This window comes from Aotus nancymaae, unplaced genomic scaffold, assembly GCF_030222135.1.
Source record: "Aotus nancymaae isolate 86718 unplaced genomic scaffold, 86718_ANA_hifiasm-v0.15.2.pri h1tg000008l, whole genome shotgun sequence".
Classification (NCBI taxonomy): Eukaryota; Metazoa; Chordata; class Mammalia; order Primates; family Aotidae; genus Aotus; species Aotus nancymaae.
The window spans coordinates 32,192,832-32,208,471 of NW_026988419.1; the positions used below are offsets into that span (position 1 = coordinate 32,192,832).

Genomic DNA, 15,640 nt, shown 5'->3' on the forward strand with positions numbered 1-15,640 from the left:
TGCTCCAGATACCTTGAGATCTGCCTGGGTGTGGAGCTGAGAAAGCCACGTTGTACCACAGTCTACGTCCATGAAGGGTGAGGCAGCTCCCACTGTTGGTCCAGACAAGCAAGTGCTCCAAATGCTTGGATTTCTGCCCGAGGGTAGAGCAGAGAGGGCTCTGCTGTACCACTATCTCTGGGGAGTACACTGGGTTACCGTGCAATGACATATGCAGACTGGTTCCAGGCCACCACGCTAGCCCTGGCTGCAAGTCTCATCACACAGAAGAAACTGTAGGTATAGCAGCTCTCCTCCCACCTCAGGCCTGCAAAGGGAGAGAGCACAATCTCAGCACCTACTGCTAAGGCCCTTTGTGTAGTTCTGGCTATGGAGACCCCTACCCTAAGCCAGAGCAGGTGCTCCAATTGACTAAAATGCCTGTGTGGCCACAGGGCTAGGTCACCAAAAAATGGCTGACTTTGTATGTGTCTGGATTAAAAATGGTACCCTGCTCTCAGTCCTGAGTCTTGGAAAATGTTTGCAACTTTTCTCTGTGTCTTTTCCTCATAGCATTTCCAAGCCACTTCCCCAAGTTAGTTCCAGGGCTTGTGAGAAACAAAGTGCTCTCCCTCAGCCTGGGTCACTTGGATCCCAGGTGGAAAGGTGAGTCATAGAAGGAGGCTGCCTGCCTCTTGCATGTACTGGGGCTTCACTCATTTTTATCAGTTGCATGCCATCACTGGGGCTGTTTGTCCACATTCTCCTCCCTGGGATCTGGGGTGTCCTTCACAATTCTGGTGGATTCCCATTTTCCTTTTTGGATGAAAACCCACAGAGATGATCTTTGCACACTATCTTGCTATTTCCAAGGGGCCAAGGCACTCTAGAAGACTCTAATTGGCAACCTTGGGAAAAAAAATAGTAACTTTTTTAAAAAAAACTCAGTATCCATTTAGAATTATGACCATCTTGTGAAAAATGAAGTTTGAGACTACTTTGATATGAAATTTAATGCTATTCGACATCATCTTTAATTGTATTTTCTTTCACAAATGACTACTAGTGGATGTGTTTAAGTCCAAAAACCTTCTGATAAGGGTTAATATTTGGTGCTTTGAGCATCCTATTGACTTCCATCACTAGTTTCACTATATTAAATTTGAGTTATGCTAATAAGATTTATTTTTCTGTTTTTCATTTGTTTTTATGAGTTAAGGGCCAAAATGCCACAAAATTTTCAAATGAGCAAATGTTACTGTGCAAATTCAGCAAAGATGCTGAAATACAACTGTTGGCTGGCAGGTCTTGTTGCCAGAAATAGCATGAAGTGTTTTGTTTGTTAGTTTAAGAAGGTATGAAGAAAGCACTGCAAAGGTGTTACGAGATGATGAAAAATACAGAAAACCTAAATATATAAAAATCAAAGTATTGTTTCACATTTGATTGTCTTGCCTTCTCAGCAAAATCACTAAGTTGTTAAAAGCAAGATTTTCACATCACTTTCAAACATTATCATGGGCCAGAAAATGTGATGAAGTATTTTAATTTCATATACTTCACTATCGCTTCCATGGCTGTTTTTACCATCTCTCAAACAATCTCTAGATCCATCCAGTTATATGATGAGTTGGTACAAGGCTTCGTTCATGTTTCATCTAGATCTACACATACATAAATTTAAGGGTAATCAGGATTCATATTGCACAATGTTCTTCAGCCACCATATGTAGCTCTTGCAAATACCATTCCCATATACAAATACCTGTGAATTACAAATTATGGCATTAAGAGAAGCAAGAAATGGATGCTCAGCACCACTGGGAAACATATTTCATTATGCATGAATCTTGCATTCATGCTGAGAGGTTTTGAAAAGTCACCCTTCCTCCTACCTTACTGCTGCTGCCCCAGTCCTTCCTGCACTCCAAGCCAGTGTGTCTGGTCTTAGCAGCAGCATGACCCACAAACCTTTCTAGCATTTGGGCACAGTCATCTTTTGTTTTGAAGGCAAAGGGTAGACGATGTGGTGAACCATTCCCTCCTGAGACCTGAATGTGGTTCATGATGAGATCGAATCTTTAGGGTTATGGTTCCTGCTGCTCCAGAGCTGAGCTCCAGATCAAGGGCCCATGTGGTTTCTTTTTCTTTCTTTCTTTTTTTACTTTTTTGAGATGGAGTCTCCCTCTGTCATCCAGCCTTGAGTGTAGTGGCACTATCTCGGCTCACTGCAACCTCCACCTCCTGGTTCAAGCGATTCTCCCACCTCAGCCTCCTGAGTAGGTAGGACTACAGGCACATGCCATCACACCTGGCTAATTTTTTATTTTAGTAGGGACAGGGTTTCACTATGTTGGCCAGGCTGTTCTCAAACTCCTGACCTCAGGTGATCCACCCACCTTGGCCTCCCAAAGTACTAGGATTACAGGTGTGAGCCACTGCACCCGGCCTGGGCTCACATCTTCTTGAATGTAGGTTTCTGTGTGTGCCTGTCCTATGCAGAGCCCTCTAAAGCCCAGGGCTCAGAACAGTGGCCCCTCTTTCTAGGTGCAAGAGTAGTTCTGGAGACTTTCACAGGATTCCTGTGGCTCCCTGTTTGGGGCTATTCAGGGTGATCCATGGGAGTTAGCATAGCACCACCCTAAAGTCAGATGTTCAAAGACAAGCAAGGATCAAAGAGAGCTGAGAAGTGAGCAAGTTGGAGATAATTAAAATCTCATTAAAAGAACACTCTTTTCCACACTGGGAGTATTCTCATAGAGCCACAAATAGCACTCCCCAGATGCAAAGCCTCCAAATGCTCCCAGCTGACCATATTTGTCACCTCATGAACACTGCAACATCACACACAAGATGATGTCTATTTCCCTAAGTCCTGTGCAGACCAATTTTGATAATATAATTGTCCTAATTAAGTTGCAGTTTCTCTCTTTCATTTATTCAATGTATACTTTGTTTTGCTATTGGTATTCTGGCCTCCTCCATCTCTGTTCCAAATAGTAAGACACTTTGCTTTAGGGGAAGATACTGAGAATGCCAGCACTTCTCCAATTTCATCGAAGAGAAGAGCACTTAACACTTAACCCCTAAACGCCTTTGTTTCCTTCTCTGCTGTTTCGGACCTGGCAAAGGTTTACTCACGTCCGAAATGATGAAATAGGAGCAGAGAGACCCAAAGTAGTAGTAATTAGTGATGAGCCTTGGCCAAGTCAAGTGGCTGGGGTTTTCCTTCAGCACCTGCTTCCTTTGTATCTCTGCTTTTAGCCACGCTTCACTGAATACCCAAATCCTGCTGCTTTTTTTTTTTAATCATAAGAAAGGATTTAAATATAAAATTTTACACTATAAAGACACTCAAAGTAAATATTCAACATCTAGATGGAGATAGATTGTCTAGATGACTAATGGAGTCTACCAATTGTCCTCTGTAATTTCTTTCACTCCTTTTAATCTTTGAAAGTCCATCTTCATCTAGCCTGTTCATGGTGCTTGGAGTTGAAGCAGCCATAGTGCAACCAAGAGGCTTCCCTCCATCAACACACTGAGGCTGGCATAACAGAGAGATGGAAAGAGCCCAGTTCTCCAAGGACACTGCTGAATCTTTGCACCAACTCTGATAGCACCACCCCCAGACTCTGTATTTCATGAGGTTAATGAACGTCTTTGATGTAAGCCACTTGCAGTCAAGTAACAGGTCCATGCATTTTAAGTACACATGGCCCAAACTTTGAGAAACATTGTCATAAATACTGGTGTCCTCGGAGCTCTGTTCTAGACAGTCTTCTCTCCTTACCCAATACTGCCTCTCTAGGCAATCTCGCTCATGATCTCGCTCACTCCCTTGGCCTGAAACATCATCCACTCTAAAGACTCCTAAACCTGCTTCTAGGCCAGAGTCTTCTTTTGAACTTCTAAAATCTGTAGGAAACGCTAATAGATGTCACCACGTGTCTGTTAGTCTCCCTGCATCTCAACATATCCAAAACTGAACTCATAATCTGCTCCCTGGAACCTGTTTATCCCCCACACTTTCCTGTCTCAATAAATGGCACCATGGTCAACTCTCAAGCTAGAAAGCCAGGAATCATTACCATCTCCTGTTCCCTCACCCAGCATCCAGTCAGTCACCAAGTCCCATCTTGTCTCCCCTCCATCTTCACAAGTGCTCCTCCGTCAGGGCCGTTGTTAGGTCCCATGGGGACCACTACCACAGACTTCTACCTGGTTTCCCTGGCCCTTCCAATTGCTTCTCTATATTGCAGTCAGAATGATCTTTCTAATATGTAGACCTAGTCAGATCTCTTCTCTGTTTAAAACTGCTACCTGACTCACTGGACTAGAAGAATAACTCTTGCTATAAACTCCCACTGCTTCTGGAGAGTCTCTTAACATGAGTCATTGTCGCTGCACGGTGGCTCACACCTGTAATCTTGGCACTTTGAGGGGGCTGAAGGAGGAGGATTGCTTGAACTCCGGAGTACAAGACCAGCCTGGGCAACATAGCAAGACCCCTTGTATACTAAAAGTCAAAAAAATTAGCTGGGCATGGTGCTGCATACCTGTAGTCCCATCTACTCAGGAGTCTGAAGCAAAGGGATTGCCTGAGCCCAGGAGATTGAGGCTGCAGTGAGCTATGATCATGCCACTGCACTCCAGCCTGGGCGACAGAGTGAGACACTGTCTCCAAGGAAAAAAATAATTCATTTTGCTTTTATAGAGCTTATTTACTGTCTGTTTTCTCATTGGTCTCTAAGTTGTATTGACTATAGGAACTGAGGTATATCCCCACACCTAGCAACAGTGCCTGGCACACAGTTGACAACAAATGTGAAGTTGAGTGAATAGATGAATTTATAACAACATTTTGTAAGCTAGGGGTTGTGACCCACCAGTGGATCATGAAATCAATCTAGTGGATTACAATCAGCTTTAATTTAAGTGAGAAAAGGAAATAGAAGAGTATAGCAAATAATAAGAGTATTATTTCCTGAAAATTTTTATTATAAAATTTGTAAAATATATTTCTTATGAGTGGCAGTAAAACTAAAATGAAAGCCACTGGGTTGTAATAAGCAAGTACTTTTTTCTATCATAAGAAAAAGCAGCTTTATTTAGAATAAAAAATCTAGCTGGGCGTGGTGGCTCACATCTGTAATCCCAGAACTTTGGGAGGCCGAGGCAGGTGGATCACAAGGTCAGGAGTTTGAGACCAGCCTGACCAACATGGTGAAATCCTGTCTCTAGTAAAAATGCAAAAATGGGCTGGGCATGGTGGTGGGCACCTGTAATCCCAGCTACTCAGGAGGCTGAGGCAGGAGAATCACTTGAACCCGGGAGGCACAGGTTGCAGTGAGCTGAAATCACACCACTGCACTCCAGCCTGGGTGACGGAGCATGACTCCATCTCAGAAAAAAGAAAAAGAAAAATCTGGAAACCTGGTGACTGAAAAAGATTCCTGCCTTAGGGGATTTTTACTTTCACAGATTTCAAAGCCTTAAGGAAAAAAGCATCTGGAGTTTTAGGTTTCTATGAGTAGATGACAGAGGAATTAAAAATCCATCACAGATCCTGCCTGGTAACTTGCCATAGGCCAGTGAAGCCTAGACTTGCTGTTGAATTCTATTTCCTCTGAAGATATAGCTTAAGTCTTTTTGTCCCATGGCTGATAACGAAAGTGGAAATCCAGTGTTAAAAGTATGAGTTATTTGCTGTTGAGGGTGGTCACTGATTTGGGTCTTGGAGAACTTAATTGGCTGTTTCTCCCAACCTTCTCTCTTTAAGAACAGAACCCTGAGCCAATAAGGTGCTACTGTTCTGTGTCCATAGCAACAAAACAAACAAACTTTGGGCAAACCTCACAACTCAGGCCCAAGTCATGGGAATCTGAATGGAGGGGTGACCTTCTCCTCTACTTTAATTTTATTGCAATACTGAGAAACTTGAACTGTTTTGTCTTTAGAAGGGAAATTCATGTTTGTGCCAGGCCAGCCTTTGTAAAAGCCTTCAAATGGATTCACTAGAAGTCTCTCTTCCCGCACTACAGAAACTGAATTTTCTGCTTCAGCATTTCATCCACTTGGAATGACCACTAAAGCCTTGAGTTTTGGAACCTCTGGATTTAATCTAAAGTAAACTCTGATTCTGTGTTGATAGGGAACCATTTCTCTCTAACATTGTGGTTTCTTTAAGATGCTTGACTTGGGCCACATGAGAATAACAGAACTTTGGGCAGCCCAAGGTAAGCACTTTGGAAAAGATGTTTTATTTAATTTTCTCTACTGATTATTAATACTAACCAGTGATTTCTCTGAAGGCTCTGCCAGCTGACTGGTGACTATCATTAGGGTGAGCCTCAGGTAAATCATCAGGGGGAGGTTCAGGAAAGGAAAAAAAGAGGGAGACAGAATTCTTGCACACACTCACACACCCCTCTATTCTCAGAGCTATACAGTGTCAGGCCATTGTAAATGCACATCTGTCTGTGACAACATGGAAATATCTACTAGATATCCTGTTACATAAAAAGAACAAGATGCAACAGAGTGTGCAAAGTGTGCTCTCATGTATGTAAAGCATTTTTAAACTTTATTATGCTTCTCTACAGGTTAAGTTCTCTATGCAAAACATTTAAGGTTATATACACTCACATTTCTGGAAGGATACCCCAAAAATCTGTTAGCAGTAGTTCCCACTTAGGAAGCTAAGAGAAGTCAAGGGCTGATACTTAGCTACTAATATATTAAAATACTGCCGTATAGGCCGGGCACCGTGGCTCACACCTGTAATCCCAGCACTTTGGGAGGCTGAGGCAAGCGGATCACCAGAGGTCAAGAGTTCAAGACCATTCTGGCCACGATGGTGAAACCCCGTTTCTACAAAAATACAAAACTTAGCTGGGGTGGTGGTGGGTGCCTATAATATCCAGCTACTTGGGAGGCTGAGGCAGGAGAATTGCTTGAACCTTGGAGGCGGAGGTTGCAATGAGCTGAGACCATGCCATTGCACTCCAGCCTGGGCAACAGGAGCAAAACTCCATCTCAATATAATAATAATAATAAATAATAAATAATAAAATACTGCCATATTGATTGGTAGATGACCATTGCCCAAGCCCCTTGTGTGTCCTTGCCACCTTGGTTGTCCTAACTCCTTTCCTGGCACCCTCAGACCTCCTCATGATTCAGCAACTAAGGGGTTAATGCCTGGCATGGAGGTAGGAGTAAGATTCCCCCAGGACCCTGTTCTAATCCTGGTTGATTATTCAATCGTTCTGTCTTACTAGTTGTTAAATATTTTGAGTATCACTACCATGGGTGCTCAAAAAGAAATGCCTTTATTTTTATTTTATTATTTTCTTTTTAGAGACAGGGTCTTGCTCTGTCACCCAGGCTGAAGTGCAATGGTGTGATCATAGCTCACTGTAGGCTCAAACTCCTGGCCTCAAGTGATCCTACCACCCTGCCTGCCAAGCAGCTGGGACTACAGGTATACTCCACCATACTAGACTGTTTTTAAATTTTTTTGTAGATACAGAGTCTCAATATGTCGCCCAGGCTGGTCTCAAACTCCTAGGCTCAAGCAACTCTCCCACCTCAGCCTCCCAAAGTGTTGGGATTGCAATCATGTGCCACCACACCTGGGAGACTTTTTTTTCCCTTAAAAGCAAAAGAATATACACCAACAACATTGTTTATCATGTGGAAGAAGAAAAGGAAACAACCACACATTCCTCAAAGACCATTTAAAATCTATGTAAAACTCCACGGAGTGATTGTATCACCCATATAATTTACCTCTGCATTCTGGTTTTTGAGTGCTAATGTCTAATATTATCTGTAATATGGTAATGATGATTACAACAGTTTGGCAGTTTCATCTGTGGATCTCTTTTCTCTTTGTTTTTGTTATTTTTGTTTTATTAATTAATTTATTTATTTATTGAGACAGAGTCTTGCTCTGTCACCGAGGCTGGAGTGCAATGGTGTGATCTCAGCTCACTGCAACTTCTACCTCCTGGGTTCAAGCGATTCTCCTGCCTCAGCCTCCTGAGTAGCTGGGATTATAGGCATGTGCCACCACGCCTGGCTAATTTTTGTGTTTTTAGCAGAGGCGGTTTCTCCATGTTGGCCAGGCTGGTCTTGAACTCCTGGCCTCAAATGGTCCACTCACCTCAGCCTCCCAAAGTGCTGGGATTACAGGTGCGAGCCACCGCACCACTCTTTTTCTCTTTGTTGAGCTGGCCCCAACCACCAGGATGAGCCGATTACAACCACCAAGTTTACTAGTCAGGTAACAAATATTCATCAAGTGAATATTTGCACAAGCCACTTTGCAAGGCTTAGTGGAGGTGTTGGGGGACAGAGAGAACTCCATAGTGGAGTCCTGGCCTTCAAGAAGAGAGAAGGCAGTTGCTAGAAGTGGGCCTCCCTTAGCCTCTTACTTCCTGCCCCACAGACTCTTGCTAAATCTCCCAAGTTCAAGGTTGGCCCCTTCCCTACAGGAAGCAGATACGAGGTCCTAAGCAGAAGCAGAGCTTCTTGTTTGCTACTGTTGCAGCCTCCTTTCAGACTCTCACCTGAATTCTTGCCCCCTGTAGCATTGTCTTCCCTCCTGGGCACTCAATCCCATCTGCTTCTCTGACCTCATCTCCTTGACTTGGTCCTGACAGGCCCCCAAACACAGTGGAGTATGGACAGTTATAAATGGCAGCCCTGTCACCTGCTCTTTAGGCCTTTGCTGTTTAGCCAGTCTCCTGGCCTTCTTTCTAGCCCTGACCTCTATTGCAGAAGACCCTCTAGTTCCAGGCCTCTGGCCCAGCCAACCCCTGTACACTCTGCCTTTCTTCCAAGGCCAGGTCTCTTGCCTTTGCTCCGCTGCTCCCTTTGCTCTCTTTCTGCTGACTCCTCTACAGACTGCAGGCTCCCTGACGGCAAGGTCCAGCCAGCATCTAGCACAGGACTCATAGTGTGAGCCTCTAAGGATTTGTGCTGAGAAAGCAGCAGTTACGAGTCGGCGAGTAGTCACTCCATTTCTTTGAGTTTTAGTATCCTCATATGTAAAGTAGATTCAACTCTATGGTCCTCTCTTGCTCTGAAGGTCATTAGGAACATGAGTGGGTTTCTCAAGCATCAGTCATGTTGGAGAAAAAGGTTGATTTCATTTTTTCAGCTGGTTCTTGAGTAAATTTATTCCAGTGTAATATTGAAAACTAATCATAGACTTAGAAATTTGAGTTAAATCTGTTATCATTTTAATGCTTCTGTTCAGCTATTGATTCTTATAACATTTTTGGCATTTGTTTTTATTAGTAATGAAATATCCACTGACATGGCCAGGTACAGTGGCTCATGCCTGTAATCCCAGCACTTTGGGAGGCCAAGGCAGGTGACCTGATCACTGAAGCCAGGAGTTTGAGAATAGCCTGGCCAACATGGTGAAACCCAGTCTCTACTAAAAATACAAAAATTAGCCAGATGTAGTGGTGGGCACCTGTAGTCCCAGCTATTCAAGAGGCTGAGGCACCAGAATCACTTGAACCCAGGAGGCAGAGGTTGTAGTGAACCAAGATTGCACCACTGCACTCCAGCCTGGACAACAGAGTCAGACTCTGTCTCAAAAAAAAAAGAAAGAAACTAAAGGAAAAGAAAAAAAGAAAAGAAAAGAAAAAGAAATATCCACTGACATCATTTAAAAATCAAATAATGTTAAAAATTCATTAAGGAAAAGTCAGTATTCTGCCCCACCCCTAACCTGTCAGTTCTACTTCTCAGTGTGCTCCCTAGAGGCAATTATTTTCAACTCTGTTAGCTATTTCTTTGGAATTTTACCTCATTCCAAATAATTTGTCCGTGCTCCACATGTTAATTTTTCTTTCTGGTACTACAGATGAGGCTTTGGCGCTTATACATCCCCATTCCGCTCATTCTTCCCATGTAGTCACAGTTCACTTTTTGGCTAAATCAATATTAAGTATTTACACTAGATACATATGAGTGTGTACCATACTAGGATTATGCTTACTTTTTCATTCAATGTTTTTTAACCTGGAGTAATTGGTTTCTATGTTTCTATTGCCAGTCCCCCACCCCCACTCCCAAATGCTCTGGTTTCTATTGCTCTGTAACAAGTCACCACAAATTTAGTGGCTTCAAACAACACCAATTTATTATCTTACAATTCTAAAAGTGAAAGTCCAAAATGAGTCTCACTGAGCTAAAATCAAGAGGTCGACAGAGCTGCGTTCCTTTCAAAGCCTCCGGGAGAGAATTCGTTTCCTTGTCTTTTCCAGCTTCTAGAGGCTGCCCGAATTCCTTGGCTCCTGGCCCTTTTCTTCAGTCACTCCTACCTCTTCCTCCATCATCACATCTTCCCTGACTGATAATTCAGGTTAATCTCTCCAACTTAAGATCTTTCATTTCATCACAGCTGCTTTTGCCATGTAAGGTAGCATAGTCACAGTTTCCAGGGATTAGGACATGTGGCGTAGGGAAAGGGACAGTATTCATCCTAGCATGTGCTCCTGCGGATCTGCCAGCTGCCTGTCAATATCATCAGTTAATCTAACAGTTCTGAGCCGTGCATACTCTGGGAACTTGATGTGTGAATTGGCTCCATCTTGTTCGTACTCTGTCTTTGCAGGTACATAGGCCACAGTGCTATGGTGAGAGCCCTAGTTACGATGCCCACATGTACGGACATCCCTTGTGCGTTACTGTCTCCTCTCCCATTTTCTTGCTCTTCTGGGATTAAATCGCTTTTAATGCTATACTCAAGTTTTAGTCTGGAAAAGAAAGAAGATAAGTCAATGTGGTCAAGCCACCATGTATATCTGATAGTTGTCTTTCATCAAGATTCTCATAATAGGGGTTTTGTTTTTACGGAGCCAGGGAAGAAGAGTTTCCACTCTGTAATTCAAGGAGGTGACCAGGAGGAGATTCACTTGCACTGTAGTTCAAGCAACAGAACTAATTTTCTTTTCTTTTTTTTTTTTTGAGACAGAGTCTCACTCTGTCACCCAGGCTGGAGTGCAGTGGTACAATCTCAGCTCACTGCAACCTCTGCCTCCTGGGTTCAAGTGATTCTCCAGCCTCACCAGCTAATTTTTGTATTTTTAGTAGAGACAGTGTTTCACCATGTTGGCCAGTCTGGTCTCAAACTCCTGACCTCGTGATCCACCCACCTCGGCCTCCCAAAGTGCTGGGATTATATGGGATTATAGGCATGAGCCACTGCGCCCAGCCCAGAACTAATTTTCCAGGAAGTTCTGTGCAGAATTTGCTATAGAAATTTCTCTTCCCTTCCGTGAGGACTGGTGTGGCCTGCTGGAAAGGAAGAAACTTGGGAGTCGAGATGATTTGTGTTTGTTTCCAGCCTGCAACTCGCTGCCTCTGTGACTTCTCTGAGTCTCAGTAGCCTTATCTATAGTATCAGCATAACAATAATTGAGTACTTTTACCTGGCTCACAGCAAGGACTCAGTGATGGCAATTTTTATTTTATTTTATTTTATTTTTCTAGAGGAAGTGTCACTCTCCACCCAGGCTGGAGTGCAATGGCACAATCTCGGCTCACTGCAACCTCCGCCTCCCACGTTCAAGCAATCCTCCCACTTCAGCCTCCTGAATAGCTGGGACTACAGGTGTATGTCACCACACTCAGCTAATTTTTGTATTTTTAGTAGAGACATAATTTCACCATGTTGGCCGGGCTGATCTCAAACTCCTGACCTCAAGTGATCCACCCCCCTCGGCCTCCCAAAGTACTGGGATTATAGGCGTGAGCCACGGCGCTCAGCCAGTTATGGCAAATTTTAAACTGCTTTCAAGTTAAGTGTACTGAGTAGAAAGGAATAAGCTGTTAACCTATAGTCAAGACCCTGCACCAGATCAACAGCTTCTGGAATCTACCATTGTTCTTTGGGTCTTCCCTGGGTTCTTCCCAATTCGTCTGTATTTTTGCTTCAATTCTAAGTGCTTAATCTTCTGCTGTTGTTTTTCCATTTCAGAAAGAGCCTCCTGATCTAGTCGCCAAGACTGCCCCTGACCTTCAGCTATGTACCCCAACCCTCTCATTTATTGCACCTGCTGGGACCCCTGGAACGTGGGACCACGGAAGCTAATCAAGACCACTCAGCTACCACGAAAGAACCCCACAGGGAGGTCTAAGTAAGAATTATCTGCGGTGGGGTAGACACAGAGACCTTGGGATCCATTTATAGCCTCCTTTCTTTCACAAGATTTCTAAAACAGCAAGGGTGGCAGCAGAATCCCAGGTGGGGCAGAAAACCTTGCTTTCCCCAGCTTCCCTGCCAGCTGGTTGGCTGCACCCTCATCTTGCCAGCCCTGCCTGGGTTTGTGCCATTTTAAATGAGGAAGTCTCAGCATTGGTGCAATGGCAAAGTACAGCTTCCAACCAAAGGGCCTTGATGGCAGCTGCCCCCTCCATGTGGGATAAAGAGCTTTGACAACTGGGGGACAAGCTCTTCCTGGGACAGTGAACATGTGCCAGGGCCTTGGGCCTGAGTTTTAAAGGTCTCAGATTTTAAAGATTCCAGCTGTCAGATCATATATTCCAATTTCGGGTCACTATAGGGATGTACTTAATCTGGGAGCGTTAAAAAGGGTTTCCAAATTTCCAATTTTCTTATTTCAGTTATTTGTTTTTCACTTTCAGGCTAACTCCTCTTCTACCAGCTCCAAAAAACCACGATTACCTCCAACCAACAAAACCTGTTTTTTCCCCAAAGTAAGTTTTGATTTGTTTTGTTTTGTTTTGTTTTGTTTTTGAGAAGGAGTCTCACTCTGTTGCCCAGGCTGGAATGCAGTGGTAGGACCTCAGCTCACTGCAACCTCTACCTCCCAGGTTCAAGCAATTCTCGTTCCTCAGCCTCCCAAGCAATGGGGACTACAGGTGCTCACCACCATGCCCAGCTATTCTTTTGTATTAGAGACAGGGTTTCACCATGTTGCCCAGGGTGGTCATGAACTCCTGAACTCAAGCAGTCCACCCATCTCAGCCTCCCAAAGCATTGGGATTATAGATGTAAGCCACCATGCCCTGCAGTTGTTTGTTTGAGATGGAGTCTTGCCCTGCCACCCACACTGGAGCACGGTGGCACCATCTTGGCTCACTGCAACCTCCACTTCCTTGGTTCAAACCTCCTGCCTCAGCCTCCTGAGTAGCTGGAATTACAGGCACCCAACACCATGCCCAGCTAATTTTTGTATTTGTAGTAGAGAAGTGGTTTCACTATGCTGGCCAGGATGGTCTTGAACTCTTGACCTTAAGTGATCAGCCCACCTTGCCCTCTAAAAGTGCTGGGATTATAGGCATGAGTCACTGCAGCCGGCCAACCACCTGATATTTATTAGGCACTGTTTCAGGTGCTGAGAAAAGAGCCAGAAGCACACAATAAAGTCACCACTCTCCTGGCACTTACATTCCAGTGGGGACAGGACGGGAAGAGGACCATAAACAAGTGATTATATCTGAGGTTGGCAAGTGCTACACAGAAAAACAATGCAGGCAAAGGGTGTAGGAGCTGTGAGGGTGGGGATATTTTATGTAGAGAGGTCAGGTGAGTCCCTGTTTAAAGGGGACAAAAGGAGCCTTGATGATGCCTGGGGCAAGCACTCCTGGCAGAGGGACCAGCAAGTCCAAAGGCCCTGGGGTGGGAACCTGCTTGGCATGTCTGACCTCTTTCAGGAAGGCAATGGCCAGTGTGGCACAAGCCGAGGGAGTGAGCAGGGAATGCTGGGAGACGAGCTCAAAGGAGGTAATGAGATGATGGGTGTGGTGGGCAGGACAGTGACCCCCCCACCCCAGCAAGGATGTCTACACCCTAACCCCTGGAGACTGCGAATATGCTATATTACTTGCCAAAGAGGAATTAAGGCTGCAGATGGAATTAAGGTTGCTAATCGGCTGACCTTGAGATGGAGAGATTATCCTGGATTATCCCGACCCCATGTAATCACAAAGGTCCTTCTTTGTTCCTGAAAGAGGAGGTCAGAGTGTCAGAGTCAGAGAAGGAGCTGTGACAACAGAAGCAGAAGTTGGAGTACTGCAATTGCTGCTGGCTTTGGAGCTGGAGGGAAAGGCTACTGTGAACATATACACTATTGGTATTCATTTTGTATATAGCATATATAAAGATTTGAATGTGGCCCGGCAAGGTGACTCATACCTGTAATCCCAGCACTTTGGGAGGCTGAGGCAGGAAGATCACAAGGCCAGGAATTCAGGACCAGTCCAGCCAACATAGTGAAACCCCATCTCTACTAAAAATACAAAAAATTAGCCGGGTGTGGTGATGTGCACCTGTAATCCCAGCTACTCGGGAGGCTGAGGCAGGAGAATTGCGTGAACCCAGTAGGTGGAGGTTGCAGTGAGCTGAGATCACACCATTGCACTCCAGCCTGGGTGACAAAAAAAAAAAAAATTTTAATGGAAACAAGTTAAACTTCAACATTTGTATCTGAATGAAATATATTTCATTATGTTTGTTTCTATAGAATGTTTCATTCTCCAATAAAAAGGGCTTCACACAGTTCCCTGAAGTGAGTGTGTGTGCACGTGTGTGTATGGGGGTGGGTAGGGGGTCGCCTGACTCACAGAGCCTTGCCTCAGGGAGCATATGTAGGGGTCCCTCTAGCTCTTCCAAAACAAGTTTCCCCAACATCATAAGACAACTCTTTTGCCTCCTCGGGCATGACCTTTTCATGAGCACTCCCAATTTGGGGCCCTCAGGAGCCCTGCTTCAGTGAGTTCTCCAACTGCCTTAGAGATCCCCTAAGAAGATCAGGTGAGCAGAGTTCGGAGAGCGGAAGTCAGATGGTGGTGGCCTCAGGGTGCAGCTCCTAAGCTTCTGTGTGCTGGCTGGTTGCTTTCTGAGCATGTCTGTCTCTTGCAGAGTGAAAAGCCATTTAGCAAGGCAAGAAGCGAACAATAAATCATTTTATGTGAGTACAAGCAGGAAGAGGGCAGGGGACTAAAATTTATTTGCCTACTATGTGCAAGCGTGGGCCTTTTACATTTCTATACTTACCTTGTTGAATCTTCACAAAGATCCTAGGAAGAGGGGCTGTTGTTATTGCACATTATGCATGGCAGGGAAGTGGAAGAACCATGACCTGAACTCAGCTCAGCCAGATCCCAGAGTGGGAATTTAATTGCCACTCTCTACTGCCTTGCACAAGGCAAACAGTGTCCCAGGGAAACCAGACATGACAGCTCATCCAGGCCAGTGAACAGCTCATGCCCAGATACAGGAAGTCCCTCTGCTGACCTTGGGAAGTCACGAATTCTGGGGGAGAGGCTGCTGGCACCCCTCAGGGGAGCAGCGGCAGGAGGGCGCTGGAGAAGGTGATGGGAGCCAAACTTGGAGGGATATTGACATCTGCCTGGGAGTGTGGGGCTGACCCTTCTGGTGTCTGGGAGCCTTTACTGGTCTGACACAGGCACAGGACCAAATAAGAGTTACATTTTAGAAAAACACCCTCTGGTGGGATTTAATTGGTATTTTTTTACTGGTTTCTGTGTTTATCTAGTTTCTTCTTTTTCTTTTTTTTAACAAAAATCACGCAGAAATCAGAGCCCCAGCCTTGCCCTGATCCAAGCCGGCAGAAGTCCTGCCCAGGTTTCTTGGCATCTAATGGGAGAA

The 15,640-nt window shown here is 44.6% G+C and overlaps 1 protein-coding gene across 3 annotated transcripts in view; it reads left to right on the plus strand.

Moving 5' to 3' along the window:
- Positions 1–484: 484 nt before the first annotated feature.
- Positions 485–15,640, plus strand: part of FLACC1 (flagellum associated containing coiled-coil domains 1) — a 47,523-nt gene continuing 32,367 nt past the window's right edge. The window contains exons 1-4 of one of the 3 annotated variants that reach the window (XM_064373191.1): positions 485–645; positions 11,984–12,143; positions 12,652–12,723; positions 14,891–14,939. In XM_064373191.1, coding sequence (XP_064229261.1) covers positions 12,031–12,143; positions 12,652–12,723; positions 14,891–14,939 — 234 coding nt within the window. In that variant the 5' untranslated portion in view covers positions 485–645; positions 11,984–12,030. Of the gene's footprint in view, positions 646–11,983; positions 12,144–12,651; positions 12,724–14,890; positions 14,940–15,640 lie in introns of those variants that run through there. The other 2 variants (XM_064373192.1, XM_064373193.1) reach the window with 2 other exon arrangements.